Source organism: Bufo gargarizans, chromosome 11 (genome assembly GCF_014858855.1).
Source record: "Bufo gargarizans isolate SCDJY-AF-19 chromosome 11, ASM1485885v1, whole genome shotgun sequence".
NCBI classification, from domain to species: domain Eukaryota; kingdom Metazoa; phylum Chordata; class Amphibia; order Anura; family Bufonidae; genus Bufo; species Bufo gargarizans.
This window is the reverse complement of record NC_058090.1, coordinates 24,555,798-24,572,008: the sequence shown is the minus strand read 5'-3', so window position 1 is coordinate 24,572,008 and position 16,211 is coordinate 24,555,798. Positions and strand designations below refer to the sequence as shown.

At 48.2% G+C, this 16,211-nt stretch overlaps 1 protein-coding gene across 14 annotated transcripts in view; it reads left to right on the top strand.

The window, feature by feature from the left end:
* TRIM9 (tripartite motif containing 9) overlaps window positions 1-15,695 on the top strand; it is a 59,498-nt gene extending 43,803 nt beyond the window's left edge. For 2 of the 14 annotated variants that reach the window (XM_044271538.1, XM_044271537.1), the window contains exons 6-11: window positions 1,976-2,133; window positions 2,504-2,642; window positions 4,889-5,002; window positions 12,060-12,363; window positions 12,461-12,623; window positions 13,252-15,695. In XM_044271538.1, coding sequence (XP_044127473.1) covers window positions 1,976-2,133; window positions 2,504-2,642; window positions 4,889-5,002; window positions 12,060-12,363; window positions 12,461-12,623; window positions 13,252-13,317 — 944 coding nt within the window. In that variant the 3' untranslated portion in view covers window positions 13,318-15,695. Of the gene's footprint in view, window positions 1-1,975; window positions 2,134-2,503; window positions 2,643-4,888; window positions 5,003-10,068; window positions 10,114-11,549; window positions 11,574-12,059; window positions 12,364-12,460; window positions 12,624-13,251 lie in introns of all 14 variants that reach the window. The other 12 variants (XM_044271548.1, XM_044271546.1, XM_044271542.1 and 9 more) reach the window with 8 other exon arrangements.
* Window positions 15,696-16,211: the final 516 nt, after the last annotated feature.

Genomic DNA, 16,211 nt, shown 5'->3' with positions numbered 1-16,211 from the left:
AGCAGCCCCCTCGGTACTGTAGTCCCAGCAGCCCCCTCGGTACTGTAGTCCCAGCAGCCCCCTCGGTACTGTAGTCCCAGCAGCCCCCTCGGTACTGTAGTCCCAGCAGCCCCCTCGGTACTGTAGTCCCAGCAGCCCCCTCGGTACTGTAGTCCCAGCAGCCCCCTCGGTACTGTAGTCCCAGCAGCCCCCTCGGTACTGTAGTCCCAGCAGCCCCCTCGGTACTGTAGTCCCAGCAGCCCCCTCGGTACTGTAGTCCCAGCAGCCCCCTCGGTACTGTAGTCCCAGCAGCCCCCTGCGTACTGTAGTCCCAGCAGCCCCCTGCGTACTGTAGTCCCAGCAGCCCCCTGCGTACTGTAGTCCCAGCAGCCCCCTCGGTACTGTAGTCCCAGCAGCCCCCTCGGTACTGTAGTCCCAGCAGCCCCCTCGGCTACTGTAGTCCCAGCAGCCCCCTCGGCTACTGTAGTCCCAGCAGACCCCTCGGTACTGTAGTCCCAGCAGCCCCTCGGTACTGTAGTCCCAGCAGGCCCTCAGTACTGTAGTCCCAGCAGGCCCCTCGGTACTGTAGTCCCAGCAGCCCCCTCGGTACTGTAGTCCCAGCAGCCCCCTCGGCTACTGTAGTCCCAGCAGCCCCCTCGGCTACTGTAGTCCCAGCAGCCCCCTCGGCTACTGTAGTCCCAGCAGCCCCCTCGGCTACTGTAGTCCCAGCAGCCCCCTCGGCTACTGTAGTCCCAGCAGACCCCTCTGTACTGTAGTCCCAGCAGACCCCTCTGTACTGTAGTCCCAGCAGACCCCTCGGTACTGTAGTCCCAGCAGACCCCTCGGTACTGTAGTCCCAGCAGACCCCTCGGTACTGTAGTCCCAGCAGACCCCTCTGTACTGTAGTCCCAGCAGCCCCTCAGTAATAGTCCCAGCAGCCCCTCAGTACTGTAGTCCCAGCAGACCCCTCAGTACTGTAATCCCAGCAGCCCCTCAGTACTGTAGTCCCAGCAGCCCCTCGGTACTGTAGTCCCAGCAGGCCCCTCGGTACTGTAGTCCCAGCAGCCCCCTCGGTACTGTAGTCCCAGCAGCCCCTCAGTACTGTAGTCCCAGCAGGCCCTCAGTACTGTAGTCCCAGCAGGCCCTCCGTATAGTAGTCCCAGCAGCTCCCTCTGTACTGTAGTCCCAGCAGCCCCTCAGTAATAGTCCCAGCAGCCCCTCAGTACTGTAGTCCCAGCAGACCCCTCAGTACTGTAGTCCCAGCAGCCCCTCAGTACTGTAGTCCCAGCAGCCCCTCAGTACTGTAGTCCCAGCAGCCCCTCAGTACTGTAGTCCCAGCAGCCCCCTCGGTACTGTAGTCCCAGCAGCCCCTCAGTACTGTAGTCCCAGCAGGCCCTCAGTACTGTAGTCCCAGCAGGCCCTCAGTACTGTAGTCCCAGCAGGCCCCTCGGTACTGTAGTCCCAGCAGGCCCCTCGGTACTGTAGTCCCAGCAGCCCCTCAGTACTGTAGTCCCAGCAGGCCCTCAGTACTGTAGTCCCAGCAGGCCCTCCGTATAGTAGTCCCAGCAGCTCCCTCTGTACTGTAGTCCCAGCAGCCCCTCAGTAATAGTCCCAGCAGCCCCTCAGTACTGTAGTCCCAGCAGACCCCTCAGTACTGTAGTCCCAGCAGCCCCTCAGTACTGTAGTCCCAGCAGCCCCTCTGTACTGTAGTCCCAGCAGCCCCTCAGTACTGTAGTCCCAGCAGACCCCTCAGTACTGTAGTCCCAGCAGCCCCTCAGTACTGTAGTCCCAGCAGCCCCTCAGTACTGTAGTCCCAGCAGGCCCTCCCCTCAGTTACTCACATACAGCTCCCCCCCCAATAACTGATTGCAGTGGGACCCCCTCCTTGTATTCACTTCGGTCACATTTCCAAGTCATGAGATCGGGGGTCACATTTTCTCACACAGACACATTGTACATTAATTCTTCATCCCTCTGACTTTTCCTAAACCCTTAGTTCCCTCTTTAGTCCCTGCGCCCCCAATTCTCCAGATGGAAGAGTGCTGCACCCACAACAACAGTGCCACCCTGTCCTGGAAACAGCCGCCCATGTCCATGGTGCAAGCGGAAGGATATATTCTGGAGCTGGACGACGGGAACGGCGGTCAGTTCAGGGTAAGAGCCAACTCGTTTAATGCCTTACTTATAGCTGCCATAACATTCATGAAACAGGAGGGCCAGGATGAGCAGCTATGTGTTGCAGTGTAAAGCATGGGAGAAAAAGCAGCGGCCTGAGCCCACTATGAGACATGAGGTAGATGCATTTGCTTTAAGGACACTTGTCCAGGATTAGAAAAACATAGCCGCTTCCCCAAACAGCGCCACACCATTCCACAGGTCGTGTGGGGAACTACAAGTGCAAGTTACTTCCAGTGGAGCTTTGCTGCAATACCAGATGCAACCCGTAGACAGGGGGGCGCTGTTTCTGGAAGGAACCAGCCGTGTTTGTCACATGACGTATAACGCATGCTGTGTGCTGTTGCAGGAAGTATTTGTCGGGAAGGAGACGATGTGCACAGTGGACGGCCTGCACTTCAACAGTACATATAACGCCCGAGTCAAGGCCTTCAATAAAGCTGGGGTCAGCCAGTACAGTAAGACCCTGGTCCTCCAGACCTCCGAAGGTAACCAGTTCTCCAGCATGTAATCCTCTGCCCCTGCTCTGGGGCACAATGGACTTATTTGCCCATGTGACATGCAGATGTTGAAAGTTTTTAAAGGGGTTTTTCCGCACAAAAAAATGTTTTATGAACTGTTGATAGCCCGAGTCATAAAACACTGATCCAGCCACTGAGACCACGGGCTGACTGGGGATCAGTTGAAAGGTCAGATTCTCCCATCCATGATCTGCAGCCACCACTAGGGGGAGCCTAGGAGCTTACTGCATACAGATTTGATATTGAATTGATATTAAAGCTCCCCCTAGTGGTGACTGCAGGCAGCCAGAACTTTGGATAAGTTCTACTTTATGAAATAAAACCCTTCTGATTTAACCTTCTCACAGCTGAGGATTTGCTACAGGGTGTTTCAATTCTAGACAATCCTCTGTAAGCTAAGGCTAGCTTCATATTTGCAGCACAGACTGAGAACAGAGAACAGGCTTCCGGAGTTCTCCGGATACGGCATTGTCGGATGTTACCAGAATGCGCGCCGGCCCCTTTGACTATAATAAGGTCCGGTGGGAGACCCGGCCGCTACCCGACAAATATGTCAGGATTCGGGCAGACAAAAAACGCTGCACACAACGTTTTTTGTCTGGCGGGAACAGCCGCCCATGTGAAAGAAGTCCAAAACAGGCAGAAACATTTTACCTGCACTGATACATTGTAACAAACCCGTGCTGCTGATGTATTTAGCTCACCGAGGATTGTCTAGACCGGATACAATTGCGTCAAACCCTCTGCCGTGAGAAGTATTAGGTCTGTTCGGGTTTTTTAGCATCTAAAAGGTAAAGAAAAATGTTTCCATTCACTGACAGGAAGCAGAAATCTTACAGTATATTAGGTGAATACACCGCATGTATAGAAGAAATCTGATTGGATGTAGAATTTATCAGCAGATTCTCATCTCCATCCGATGGACGGCCTGTATCACGTGTGCCGCATTCATGATTCCGTGTAACTTTATCCGTGTTGTCTCAGTTCACGTCTGACATTCCGTGTATCCAGATGTAGGGGGTGCAGAGGTCGGCGCCTGAGGGGCCCCTCTGCCATATCAGTACATGCTAGGTGGGGTCACAGATTTTACACTGGGGCCCAGGAGCTTCAGGTTCCACCCCCACGGACATATTTATATAGCGCAGACATACTCTGCAGCGCTGTACACGGCTTTATCTGTTTTAAGCAAATGAGCCTCTAGGAGCAACCAGGGCGTTGCCATTGCACCTAGAGGCTCTGCTCTAGCAACACAATGTAAAAGGCTGTTGTATCCATAGCAACCAGACTCAAAGCTAAGCTGATAGCAGCCGCCATTCCCTGTCTCATTGCTTAGTCCCTTCTCTGGTGCATGCCTTCCAACAGTCCACAAGTAGGCGGGGCCTGTGCATATTTCCATTTAAAGGGGCATCAGTAGGTACAAAGGGGCGGGGCTTGACCATCCTGCTACTGGGGACTGAAATGTTGGGGGATACGTTAACGAGATGTCTGTAATTAGGTTTGGTGTGCGGTTTACATCGTTTTTAATGTACATACTCGGCGTTCTACGGTTTTGTCATGTCTGTGTTGTTTTTTTTCCCATTTTATATGGTTAGTGGATTTCACGTGTTCTTTATCATGTCATCATGGCCTCCATGTCCGGCATACGGGTTGGTGCTGTCGTCATCATCGTTCTTAGCTTGTGGCCGTTGCTGTCCTCGCCACAGTAATTTCTTTTGGAGAGAAAGTTTGGCGCATCTGATTCGTGCGAGCCAATGGTTCACGTGACGTGTGTTTTCCATTGATGTGATAGTTGAGGAACATATCTAGGTCACCGCTGGCGACATTTGTCTGCCCGCGGACGCTATGACTATTCATTTGATCAATACATATCATCTACAATGGGCGGAGGCGGCCATTTTGTGAAATTTAGGAGGAGTGACATTACTGTGTCTGGCCGGACTACATATCCAGCTGTTTACCAAACTGGCTGTCTCCGGGTTGCAGTGATTCCATGACACCTGTGGCGGCCATTTTGTGGGATTTTGCATGTCGAGACATTACTGAGGAAACTGGAACTTGTGCATTCGCCCCAACCCAAGAATCGCATGCTCACTCATAAACAGCCACAAAATGGCTGCCTCCAGGTTTACTTCATGGGCCGTGTATGACATGTATGTACACTGATGCACGCTTCGATTTGCTGACATTTCTGTGCATGTCTTTGCTTATGCCAGGTCCCTATCCTCGAATGTCAGCCTCTCTTGCAGCTCATTTGCAAATCAACACCACCATGCCCTCTCCACTCGAGTTCCTCCAAAACTCAGAACAGGAAACTTGTGTGTCTTCAGGTAATGGCTTCCCCTCCCTCATAACTCACAGTGTAAAGTTGTCACCCTTTCATTGGTCAAAACTGCCTCAGGTGTGACCTTACCGACCAATCGGAGTCAGTTTTGCAAATAAAAGCTGCACTGTGATTAGTTGCTATGGGCAACAAGGCCTCTGAGGCAGTTGCTCCCTCAGTACATTCTCTGTACCTTATAGAGGCAGCCATGTTGGATTTTTTACCTCAGATGTGTTAGTGGCTCTGGTGTGCTCAGTCACAGCCAGTCGGTTACCAATAACGTGTAATAAGTAGACATCATATTATATGATATTACCGTTATATAATTCACACATCTTCAGCCTATATTTTTCCGTATTCCATCACATAAAATTCGCTCACAGTGCTGACAGACATTAGACGTGACACTGGAGATAGACAAGTGATAATTGAGAGTCTAGCGGGGTGATGAGAGCGCGGCAAGATTAACGAGCAGACTAATTAACATAACCATGCATGACACTCTGGTGCTAGATTTGCATTTTGGTTGGGATTTTCACATAAACGCGCATTTCACATGTGCATCATACAGGCTTATTTTTTCTAAGCTGTCCGGGGGTCTCTTGACCAAGCGAACAGCGCAGTGCAGCCCACTCGGAGGTTTCCGTAAGCCCCCCCCCCACCTCTGGGAATTCTTTAAACGCTACAAGACGAAGCCCATTTTAGTTTTTGCATTTTAATTTTTTTCCTCCCCACAATAAAAACGTTTGAAAAAATATTCTTTACATCGCCAGCCATAACTTATTTATATTTCGGTTGACAGAGGTGTATGACGGCTTGTTTTTTTGCAGAACACACTGTAGTTTTTATTGGTACAATTTTTGTGGGACGTATGACTTTTTGATCACAGTTATTAATTTTTTTAAGTGGGACAAGGTGTACGCCGTACACTGTGCAGGAAAAATTTGCTTTTGTACGCGGCGATACCTGTTATGTTCATTTTTGTTATTGTTTCTCTTTATATGTAAAATCGGGAAAGGGGGTGATATGAATTTTTATTTACTTTAATAACTTTTACCCCCCTTAGGGGCCTAGAACCTGGAATCGTCTGATCTCTTGTCCCATTCACCCTAATAGAGAACTATTATGGTGAATGGGATTCTGCCGCTCTGCCTGCTGAGCTGTGCCTCATGCACAGCTTTGCAGGCGGTCTACCATGACAGGCTTGAGAACCTTCAGCAGGCCCCAGGCTGTCATGGTAACCGATCGGAGCCCCACAATGAAATCAGCCCCTCGCTCTGTCTAGATGCCACGGTTGCTATTGAACTGAATCTGAGTTGTTAAATGACCGGTTCAGCATCATTGCCTTTCCCCGTCATTGTGGCCAAGTGCCGGCACCCACCGCATATTTAACCCCTCACATCCCTACGTGAAGGGGTTAAAGAGGTTGTCCCATCTCCATGGGTCCAGCTACAGAGACCCTGCAGATATTGTCAAGGGAAACTTTTATGCACTGCAGGGGAAGGGTTATTCCCATCACAACGCTCTAGGGATATGCCATACATATTTGAGATAGGAGTACCCCTTTAAGTATTGCACAATGCCCATTCAATGTGGAGGGGGTTCTGTCCGCTCTGTATTACCCTCAGCAATGCAAAGGGTCCTATACCCCCCTCCTATATGGGCAAGCTTAGGCGGCTCGGCCGGGAGATCGCTTGCAGCAGCAGAAAGCTTCTGCCGGGAGAGGAAGAGTCGCTCATCTCTAGCCCTGATGCAGTCTGTACAAGCATAACCTCTGAGGCCGCCGTCTGCCGCCTCATACACAGATGCATGTTTTCTGCAGCGATTCTCAATGATTTCCTTTCCTCAGAGGCTTTATCCCCGTCTGATACCTAGATTTAGAGATTTCTCCGCTAGCGCACTCCAAATTAATCTGCGCGTCACCGGCGCGCGGCTGCAGACGTCAGCGGGGGATGATTTGAGTGGATTCACGGAGAAGGAGAGGAGAACAGAAGCGCTTTGTGTGATGGCCGCTACAGAAGGCCAGGTTAACTCTTCACATGCTGGATGGCTGCAGGCTGATATAAGAGAGCCGCCGTGCCACTCACATAGGTCCCTGTCGCCAGCGGGCCTCACAATCTAATTTCCGTCTCTCAGGCACGCTAGATCCAATTTAATAGGAAGCTAACTAACCAGTCAGTGAAAATCTAGAGGAAACCTACACACCGAAAAGGGTGGGTTTACAAGTTTTTAATGGCGTTTTGCTGCAATCAGTGGCGGTTTTTGTGCATTTTTTGTAGTAAAAACACCAGCTCCAGATGTTAGCTGTAGGTCTATGGAAAAATGACAGCACAGGGCAATGTTTTTTTTTTAGGGGGGGGCAATTTTGATGGTGTTTTTTAAGTCTTTGGCATTATTATTCTTTATTAAACACAGCATGTTGAAGAACTTTTGTTTTTTTCCTGCCTTTTTTATATCTCCTTCTGTATAAGGGGAAAACACCAGAAAAAAACATGGTTTACACAGTTTAGAAAAAAATAAATAAAGCCATTTTTTTGAGTAGACAAAAAAACTCCAGTACAGATTTGTGTGTGAATGAGCCCTAAGGGCACACAGCTGTAGCAGATTTTGCAGTCTGCAAATTGCAAATCAAGGATACCGGCTGTATACGTTCTGCATTTTGCGGAACAGTATGTCCTGCCCTTTTTAGAACAGTCTGTAAAACGGACAAGAATAGGACATGTTCTATTTTTTTTGCAGGGCTGTTAAACAGACTTACGGATGCGGAGAGCACACAGTGAGCTGTCCGCATCTTTTGCAACCCCATTGAAGTCAATGGGTCCGCGGATGCGGAAAAAAGGAAGTCCAAAGGGGCGGAGCTAACATGAATTTGCATGAAAATTAGCATTAAAAAAATAAAGTGTTCGCAGAACAGGGCGGGGTTTACAGATGCCCTGCGATTTGGGAAGCATGTAAATGAGGCCTCCCACCTCGTTGCCCAGAAGCCCGATTTTTCTACATTTTGATAAATAAGGCCCATCACATGGATGGCGTTGGCATTGACTTTTTAGTGATGTATATATTTTATTTTACATGGCTGTATTTATTAGATGCAGCAGTGCCGGGTTTTTCAAACATAATACCATAACGTACATTTAGCTCTGCTACATCTGTAGGTAAAAGCTTAATATTTTAGGATTTGTCCTAAATGTGAAGATGAGGTCGTGAGGAATCACTGGTGGGGTTTTCACAGAAGTCGTAGAGAATTAGGAAATAAGGTTTTCCTTTTGGTCGCTGTGTGAACACGTCTTCACGTCTGGGACTAATGGCTGTGGGTGGGAACCGCGGCCTGGAGCGGTTTCCATAGCAATGCAGGAGGCACCATATCACTCATACCTCCACGCCAGGGACTACAGGGCTCGAGGTGTGCACAGGAAAAATAAAACAATGTGCCTTCTTTACAGCTCTAGGATCGATAAAGAGTCTCTGGCAGGGGCGCAATTACCACAATGGTGGATACAGCAGGGGGTCCTGGTTGTACCGTGACAGGGGGTCTGTGGTGAGGGGCCGGCAGTGGAAGGAAGATGGGTAATGGAGGGGATAAAGCCAAGGAAGGGAGGAAAAGACACAAAGGGAAAACCATATAACAAAGGGCAAGGACAAACCTGCAGAGACGTCATCAATGAGGTTCTCTGTCCCCCCCCCCATGAGCTATGCTCTGCATATGGCTGCTCTTACAGGGAATGTCATCCTCCTGCCTACATCCTGAAACCATATTGTGGTATATCTTCAGTGAGGGTTGCAGTGGGGGGCGCAGGGTTGCCACCTGGCCGGTATTCCACCTCCTAGGCCGGTATTTTGCTAAGGTTGCCGGTACCGGGATTCATCAGTCAGCTGCTTTAAGTGGCTGACAGAGGAAGTGGAAGTAACAGAGCAGGGGTGCTTAGGAGTCCTGCTCTGTGTCCATATATGGAGTCAGTGCTATGAAGATGAAGGGGGTATCCCCAAACATTGTCAGTATGGTTGGGGACACCCTTTGTAAGTTTTATTTAGCCTCTATTTCTGAAGCATTTGTGCTTGGATTCAAACTCATCACCATCTACATTAAAGGCAAGAACCTTAACCACTGAGCTATAGAGCTCAATGTTAAACTGCAGCAGGTATATTGTGGCTAAAAATGTCTGTAGTAGTTTCCCATATATGATGTATTCATATATAGCAGAATAATCCTTTTTTATTGCAAAAAATTTTTATGGCACAAAATTTAATTTAGAATTGTTAAAAAATGCAATTACAAAAAAAATATAAAATGATAATTCTGATATATATGAATATATAATACATGGGAAACTACTACTAACGTTTTTAGCCATAATATATCTACTGCAGTTTAACATTGAGCTCTATAGCTCAGTGGTTAAGGTTCTTGCCTCTAATGTAGATGGTGAGGAGTTTAAATTTCGGCAGAAACACTTAAAAAATAGAGGCTAAATAAAAGGTACACTGTCCCCAGTCGTCAAATATTAGATTTTATTTTAAAAAAGTGCAAAACGTAAAATATGATCAAATAACAGGTTGTGTTAAGCCATGCTCCCTTTCCTAACCTGTGTAAACTCGGCCAGTATCTTTTGGAAAAGGTGGGGGGGTAGTAGACTTGAATAGACTTGTTAAGGACTTTCCAGGAGGGGACGACTCAAGGACCTGTTGAGGACCGTCTTAGTGGAGCCGCTCACGGTTGTGCCGTACATGCGGTCACCATCAGACGAGAGGCGTGTAATCGGCTACGAGCTGCACATTGTCATTACACCGGCAGGAACAGCTTTGATGTATGGCTTTCTCCGCTCGTCTTTGGCGGAGTATTTCTGATGACATTGATTGCAGCTCCCCGGCCCTGTGATCCTGAACCATTAGTCTTGTGTCGGTAGATCCCGCCTAGGGAATTCATATAATCAGCAGAAGACGATGCTGCGGGAGGCGAGTCTGTAGTAACCCCATCCTGCAAGATGATAAATTCTCATTCCGATGCTGGCTCTGAATAGGATGTGTGCCTTAAAGGGAAACTACAGTGAAAATGGAGCATGCTGGTGTAGGAAGGCTGCAGCTTTCCTCCAAAAACAGCACCACCCCATCCACAGGTTTGTGGGGTACTGCAGCTCAGCCCTATTCACACCAGTCAAGCTGACCTGCAGTACCAGACACAACCCATGAACAGGTATGGCGCTATTTCTAGTAGAAAGCAGCCATGAAGTATAATCCAGTGCATGTGCTTTAAGAAGTCCTCCAGACATAATTGCCGACAGCATCATAAAAAACAGCCAATGCCCCTATGAACCAAATTGGCCAGAAAATGCTCCTGTACTCAGACAGAGTTCTCCCCAGTGCGCCAACCTACAGTTCCCCAACTTATAGTACCAAAGAGTGCCCCAATTCAAAACGACAGACACTGTGGTATCAATTTACAATACCAGTGAAATAGTGCCTCCATACATTGTGCCAGCCAGTATACCCCCATAAACAGTGTCAGCCAAAGAGTGCCCCCATGTACAGTGCCAGACATAGTGTCTTGATGTACAGTTCCAAATGCCGCCCAATTTACAGTGCCAAAGAGTGCCCCCATACACCTATTACAGTGTCAGCCAAAGAGTGCCCCCGTGTACAGTGCCACACACAGTGCCCTAATGTACGGTGCCAAACAGTACACCAATTTACAGTGCCAGTCAGAGTAGTTCTATACACCCAAAGTACTCCCATTAATAGTGTCAGCCAAAGAGTACCCCTATGTACAGTGCCGAACAGTCCCCAATTTACAATGCCAAAGAGTGACCCTATACATAGTGCTCCAGTTTACAGTGCAAGTGTGTGCCCATACACCCAAAGTACCCCCCAGAAATAGTGTCAGCCAAAGAGTTCCCCCACAAACAGTGTAAAAGAGTGCCCCAATTTACAAGTCCAAAGATTGCCCCAATACACAGTGCCAGCCAGACTACCCCTATAAACAGTGTCAGCCAAAGAGGGGCCCCATGTACAGTGTCCAACTTAGTGCTGTGATATACAGTTGAGCAGTGCACAAAGAGTGCCCCAATTTACAGTGCCAGTGAAAGAGTGCCCCCATAAATAGCATCAGCCAAAGAGGGCCCCCAGGTAAAGTGCCAGGGACAGTGCCCCAACTTACAGTGCCAAAGAATGCCCCCCATACACAGTGTCGTTTAGTTTGGTAATCCTTAGGTGATGTTTGCAGTCTGTGACTTATTATCAGGATGTAGACCGTAGTCCCTTGTGTTGGGCTCTTCAGATTGACCCTTCTGTTGCATTGAGACTCCCGGTGGGAGTCACTACCACACTGCCCCGACCTAGTGGGCTACAGGTGTAAGGCCGAGCCGGATGTTTATCCTAACGTTTTCCATAATGCAGCTAGAATCCAGCCAAACATGGTGACCCAAGTGTCACATCTGTAGAAACCTCTAGAAGAGGTGATCCCGGCAAGGGCGGGTGCTATTAGTTCTTCATGAGTTAAAGCTCTCTAACCTACTAACCTCCTCTCTCTACCCGCATGCTCTTCATTGGACATCCCACAGTTAACATAAAAAAACTGGTGGCAGGTATGGTCCGAAGCTTGTGCATGTAAACCCTGGCACGTGCATGGCTTGCATGGGGACTTGTGCTGGTCACTTCATTCTGACACCGCTGACCCTGTGGAGGCACCATTCTCATAATGCTATATTTCATCCAATTATTGTTGTAATGAAGATTTCTAGTGTTTTTTTTTATTTTTTGCTCCAATCGACCCTGACTTGGGAACAGCTGCATTGACATTTAGTGTTTGTGGCTGTTTCTGGCTTCTAAGATAGTATCCACCCTGTATACTGGCACCGAACTGAACAGGAGTGGTGGACACCTTCAAGTGCATGTGTAGTCAACACTTCATTTAAGACTAGGAAAGAGACCTCATCATTGTCAGGAGCAGTAGAGGGTCCCATTTTGAGAATTCCCATTTGTCCATCTTGCTATGAACCTGGAACATATAGTCTAAAGCATGAGGGTCGGTGGAAGCACACTGAAGCCGTGTTGTATTTTTGTGATGACAGTGGCCTGGTTCGCCTTTGACCCTGGTTCAGCGCACTCGGACATCATCTTCTCGAATGACAACCTGACCGTCACCTGTAACAGCTATGATGACCGAGTAGTGTTAGGGAAGACCGGCTTCTCCAAAGGAGTTCACTATTGGGAGCTGACCATCGACAGGTACGACAATCACCCAGATCCTGCCTTCGGTGTGGCCCGGGTTGAAGCGATGAAGGACGTCATGCTGGGAAAAGACGAAAAAGCTTGGGCCATGTACGTGGACAACAACCGCAGCTGGTTCATGCACAACAACTCCCACACGAACAGGTACTGTGGACCGATTGTATATGTGACACCTTGGCAGCCATGAGACTAATGTGGTTTCTCGATCATAGTAACACACAACCTCTGTGATTGCTCGTAGGACTGAAGGAGGCATCACCAAGGGGGCCACAGTTGGTGTCCTCTTAGACTTCACCAGGAGAACTTTGACCTTCTCCATCAATAAGGAGCAGCAGGGACCTGTGGCATTTGAAAACATGGAGGGCTTGTTGTTTCCTGCTGTGAGTCTCAACAGGAATGTGCAGGTAGGTACTAACATTTTGTATGTAGTAACAGTTGTATTGAGGTGCTCCTCACATAGCGTTAACCCGGCCATACAGATTAAATTGGTGTTACCAAACCCAATGGAGCCGACCATCTAATATATAAAGGGAGGCACCTTACTCTCCCCTCAACTCAGATGTCTGGAAAGATAATGATTGAGCATGTTGGATTTCAACTTGCCTGAGCCTCGTGTTCCCTGTCTCCACAGAATATAATTCAGTCCTTGTGGTGGCGCTGTAGGGAAACTGAACACTGCTCAGTTCTCCATCCTTTTACAGCTGATCACTGGGAGTCACATTGTGATCAATCTATCTAACCAATAAGTATGTCAAAAGTAGAGAAGATCTCTTTTCAGCACTGGGACAGCCACCTAGTGCATATTGACAACATAGCTAAGATGTCCAACACTCCCAGACTGGGAGTGTTGGACATCTTAGCTATGTTGTCAATATGCACTAGGTGGATCCTGGCCTAAAGCTTAGACGGGCCCTGGTCACAAAATGATTCATTAGGAAGTCCAAAGGGACATGAATGTATACTTCTTTTATGGTGGATGCTCCACGTCCGTTATCATTGTGATTTTAATACCACGCATGCTGTCGTTTGTAGGTAACACTTTATACCGGTTTGCCGATTCCTGGATTTTACTCGTCTCGGGCATCCATAGCATCTTAAAAGTGCCAGAAGGACTGAAATTGCTCTTAAAGTCCCAGACGGTCATCGCATTGGATTCAAAAGCAGCAAACTGTTCTTACGAAAAGCAGAATGTATGTCTGCAAAACATTGTAAATACATAGGGGGCAGAATATATGGGGTGCTCACAGAGACCCTCCAGCTCTAACTAACGTCCAGCTCTGTACAGGTAGACCTTCTCCTGATGACCAGCGCTGACTTCTCCATTGTGTCCAGCTTTGTACCTATCCATAATGTTCTTACCTCTTCATCATATCCCACGTTTGTGCCGTTCCTATCAGTTTCTGTCCAGGAGGTTGACTCTATAGATCTACATGATGCTCAGTTCTCAAACGTACATAGTGGTACCACCATAGTTCTGCTTTGGTGTCCAGCTGTATCCAGAGTGGTGTCACCACAGTTCTCAAGTTTTGGCACCCATTAGTATGCAGTGTGGTTCCACCATAGTTCTCCAGTTTTGGTGTCCAGCTGTATCCAGAGTGGTGCCACCATAGTTCTCCAGTTTTGGCGTCCAGCTGTATCCAGAGTGGTGCCACCATAGTTCTCAAGTTTTGGCACCCATCAGTATGCATTGTGGTTCCACCATAGTTCTCCAGTTTTGGTGTCCAGCTGTATCCAGAGTGTTGCCACCATAGTTCTCCAAGCTTTGGTGTCCAGCAGGATCCAGAGTGGTGCCACCATAATTCTCCAGTTTTGATGTCCAGCTCACGCCTAGGTATTGGCACCACCTTTCCTATCTAACAGCTCTTCATAGTACCAAGCTGCATCCAGGGAGTTAAGACCTGTACTTCTATCAACCCTCCAGTGTCCAACCCTATCCAGAGTATTCACCATACATCTCTCTGATGTCCAACCTTTATACAGTGTTTTCTCGACTGTCTCCATGACATCCAAAGATGTCCACCTCTGTACATGATGTTCACATGCCACCAGCTGTGCACAGGGTATTCACAACCATCTCACAGGGCTTTGTGGTCTCCAGCGATGATGAATGGTTTCTCCACCGTCCTGGCTCAGTTGATATTTGATTCAGACTATCATTACCGTGTATATACATTGCCGCTATTACTGTTGTTTTCTCCACTGCTGCTACGCCTCCAAGAACCCTAAAACTTTAATCCCAGGACTGATCCTGAAGAACAACACCATGCACCTCCTCTGAGGTCAGGGGTACCAGTTACACCTTCGATGTATCATCATGTTTAAAAAAGAAAGTCAGAAGTTTGGATGGAGCAGTAACTCTGGCTTATATCCTCCGTATATATCGGGTAATGAGGAATGTGACACCCCTGATCGTCCTGATCATCATACCGTCTTTATGGTGCTTGTAAAAGAAAATTAGAAATTCCAGTCTCTTACAAATTTCTATTTTCTAATGGTTCAAAAGTGATCAATGAATGCACTTGTATCGGCAATATAGGCTTCTGTCCAAGGATGCATGCGGAAGGGGGGGGGGGGGCAATAATTGGTAAATTCTAAGTTAACCATTGGACGCCTACAGCTGCCATATACATGTAGGTGTACAATTACCCTATGAGGGGCAGGTACAGGAAAGAGACCTTTGCAGGAATGCCCAGTGGAGATGGCCTCAGCGTGAAGCCAAGATGGAGTCAGTGAGTTTTATCATCCACTTTATAATTGGATGTGACATGTCCAGGAGGCACCTCCACCCAAAACGCATCCCTCCCTCTTACATTTTAATCATGAAACTCTAATCATTTCTTTTTGGACTAGTGGGATTTTTAATTGTGACCCTCTATGTGCCAATGTGGGGGCTCCAGTACAGTATTATGCTGCCCCCTTGTGGCAGCAGTGAGGAAGAGGTTACAGTTTGTATGACATCACAGCATATGTAATCAGTACCCCTGCAACGGACCCCTCATTTACAGTATAGCGGCCCTGTCAGCTCTCCAATCTCTTTGAACTCTACATTGTGTTGTTCCTCTGTTATTCCTCCTGGAAAGATATATGAATAAATTGAGAACTGGACATCACCATTTTTTGGTCAGGTGTGTCTATGTACTGTCAGAGTGCAGGGACACGCAATCAGGGGTGCACCTAGCCTTTTTGCTGCCTTAAGACAAAAACTGAAACGGCGCCCTAACCCCCCAATGCCAATTTTTTATCCTAACCCCTTCCCTCCAGTCTTACTGTTAAAACCATACTTGGAAAACATTACACACAGAGCTCCAAAACATACCGAGTAATACAGCGCCGCGTACAGAAAATCCCCCTTCCGCTGCGCCCCTCTTGCCCCTACCTGGCGCCGCCTGAGGCAATCGCTTCATTGGTGGTGCACCCCTGCATGCAATTGTCAGTTTATTCACACAATTCCAGGAAGTGTTACAGAGGAACGGCGCAGGGTAGTGTTCTAAGGCAGTGTTTCCCAACCAGTGTGCCTCCAGCTGTTGCAAAACTACAACTCCCAGCATGCCCGGACAGCCTTTGGTTGTGCGGGCATGCTGGGAGTTGTAGTTTTGCAACAGCTGGAGGCACACTGGTTGGGAAACACTGTTCTAAGGAAAGATGTTAACATTTTATTAAAAGGAGAGAGATGTCAGGCTCAGTGGTCCTGCTGCAATGGCGCGTCCTGAGCTACAGGTGGCGGTATGTCACTAATCGGGGCCTAAAAGTTCCTTAACCAATCACAATCCATTATCCGAACTTTTTGCACTTTTCCAATAGTGCGCACATGATTGACGCATGCACCCTCTCACCAGCCGGCCCCCCTGGAAGCCATTTTTATACCCTAGCCTGAAGCCTTTCTAACGAGAGTGCCAATATAGCCGCCTCGCCCCTGCTTGTACTTGATAAGTGCTTGATGTGTCCGAATGCCCACAGCATCATTATAACGATCACTTGGCTATTATAACCAG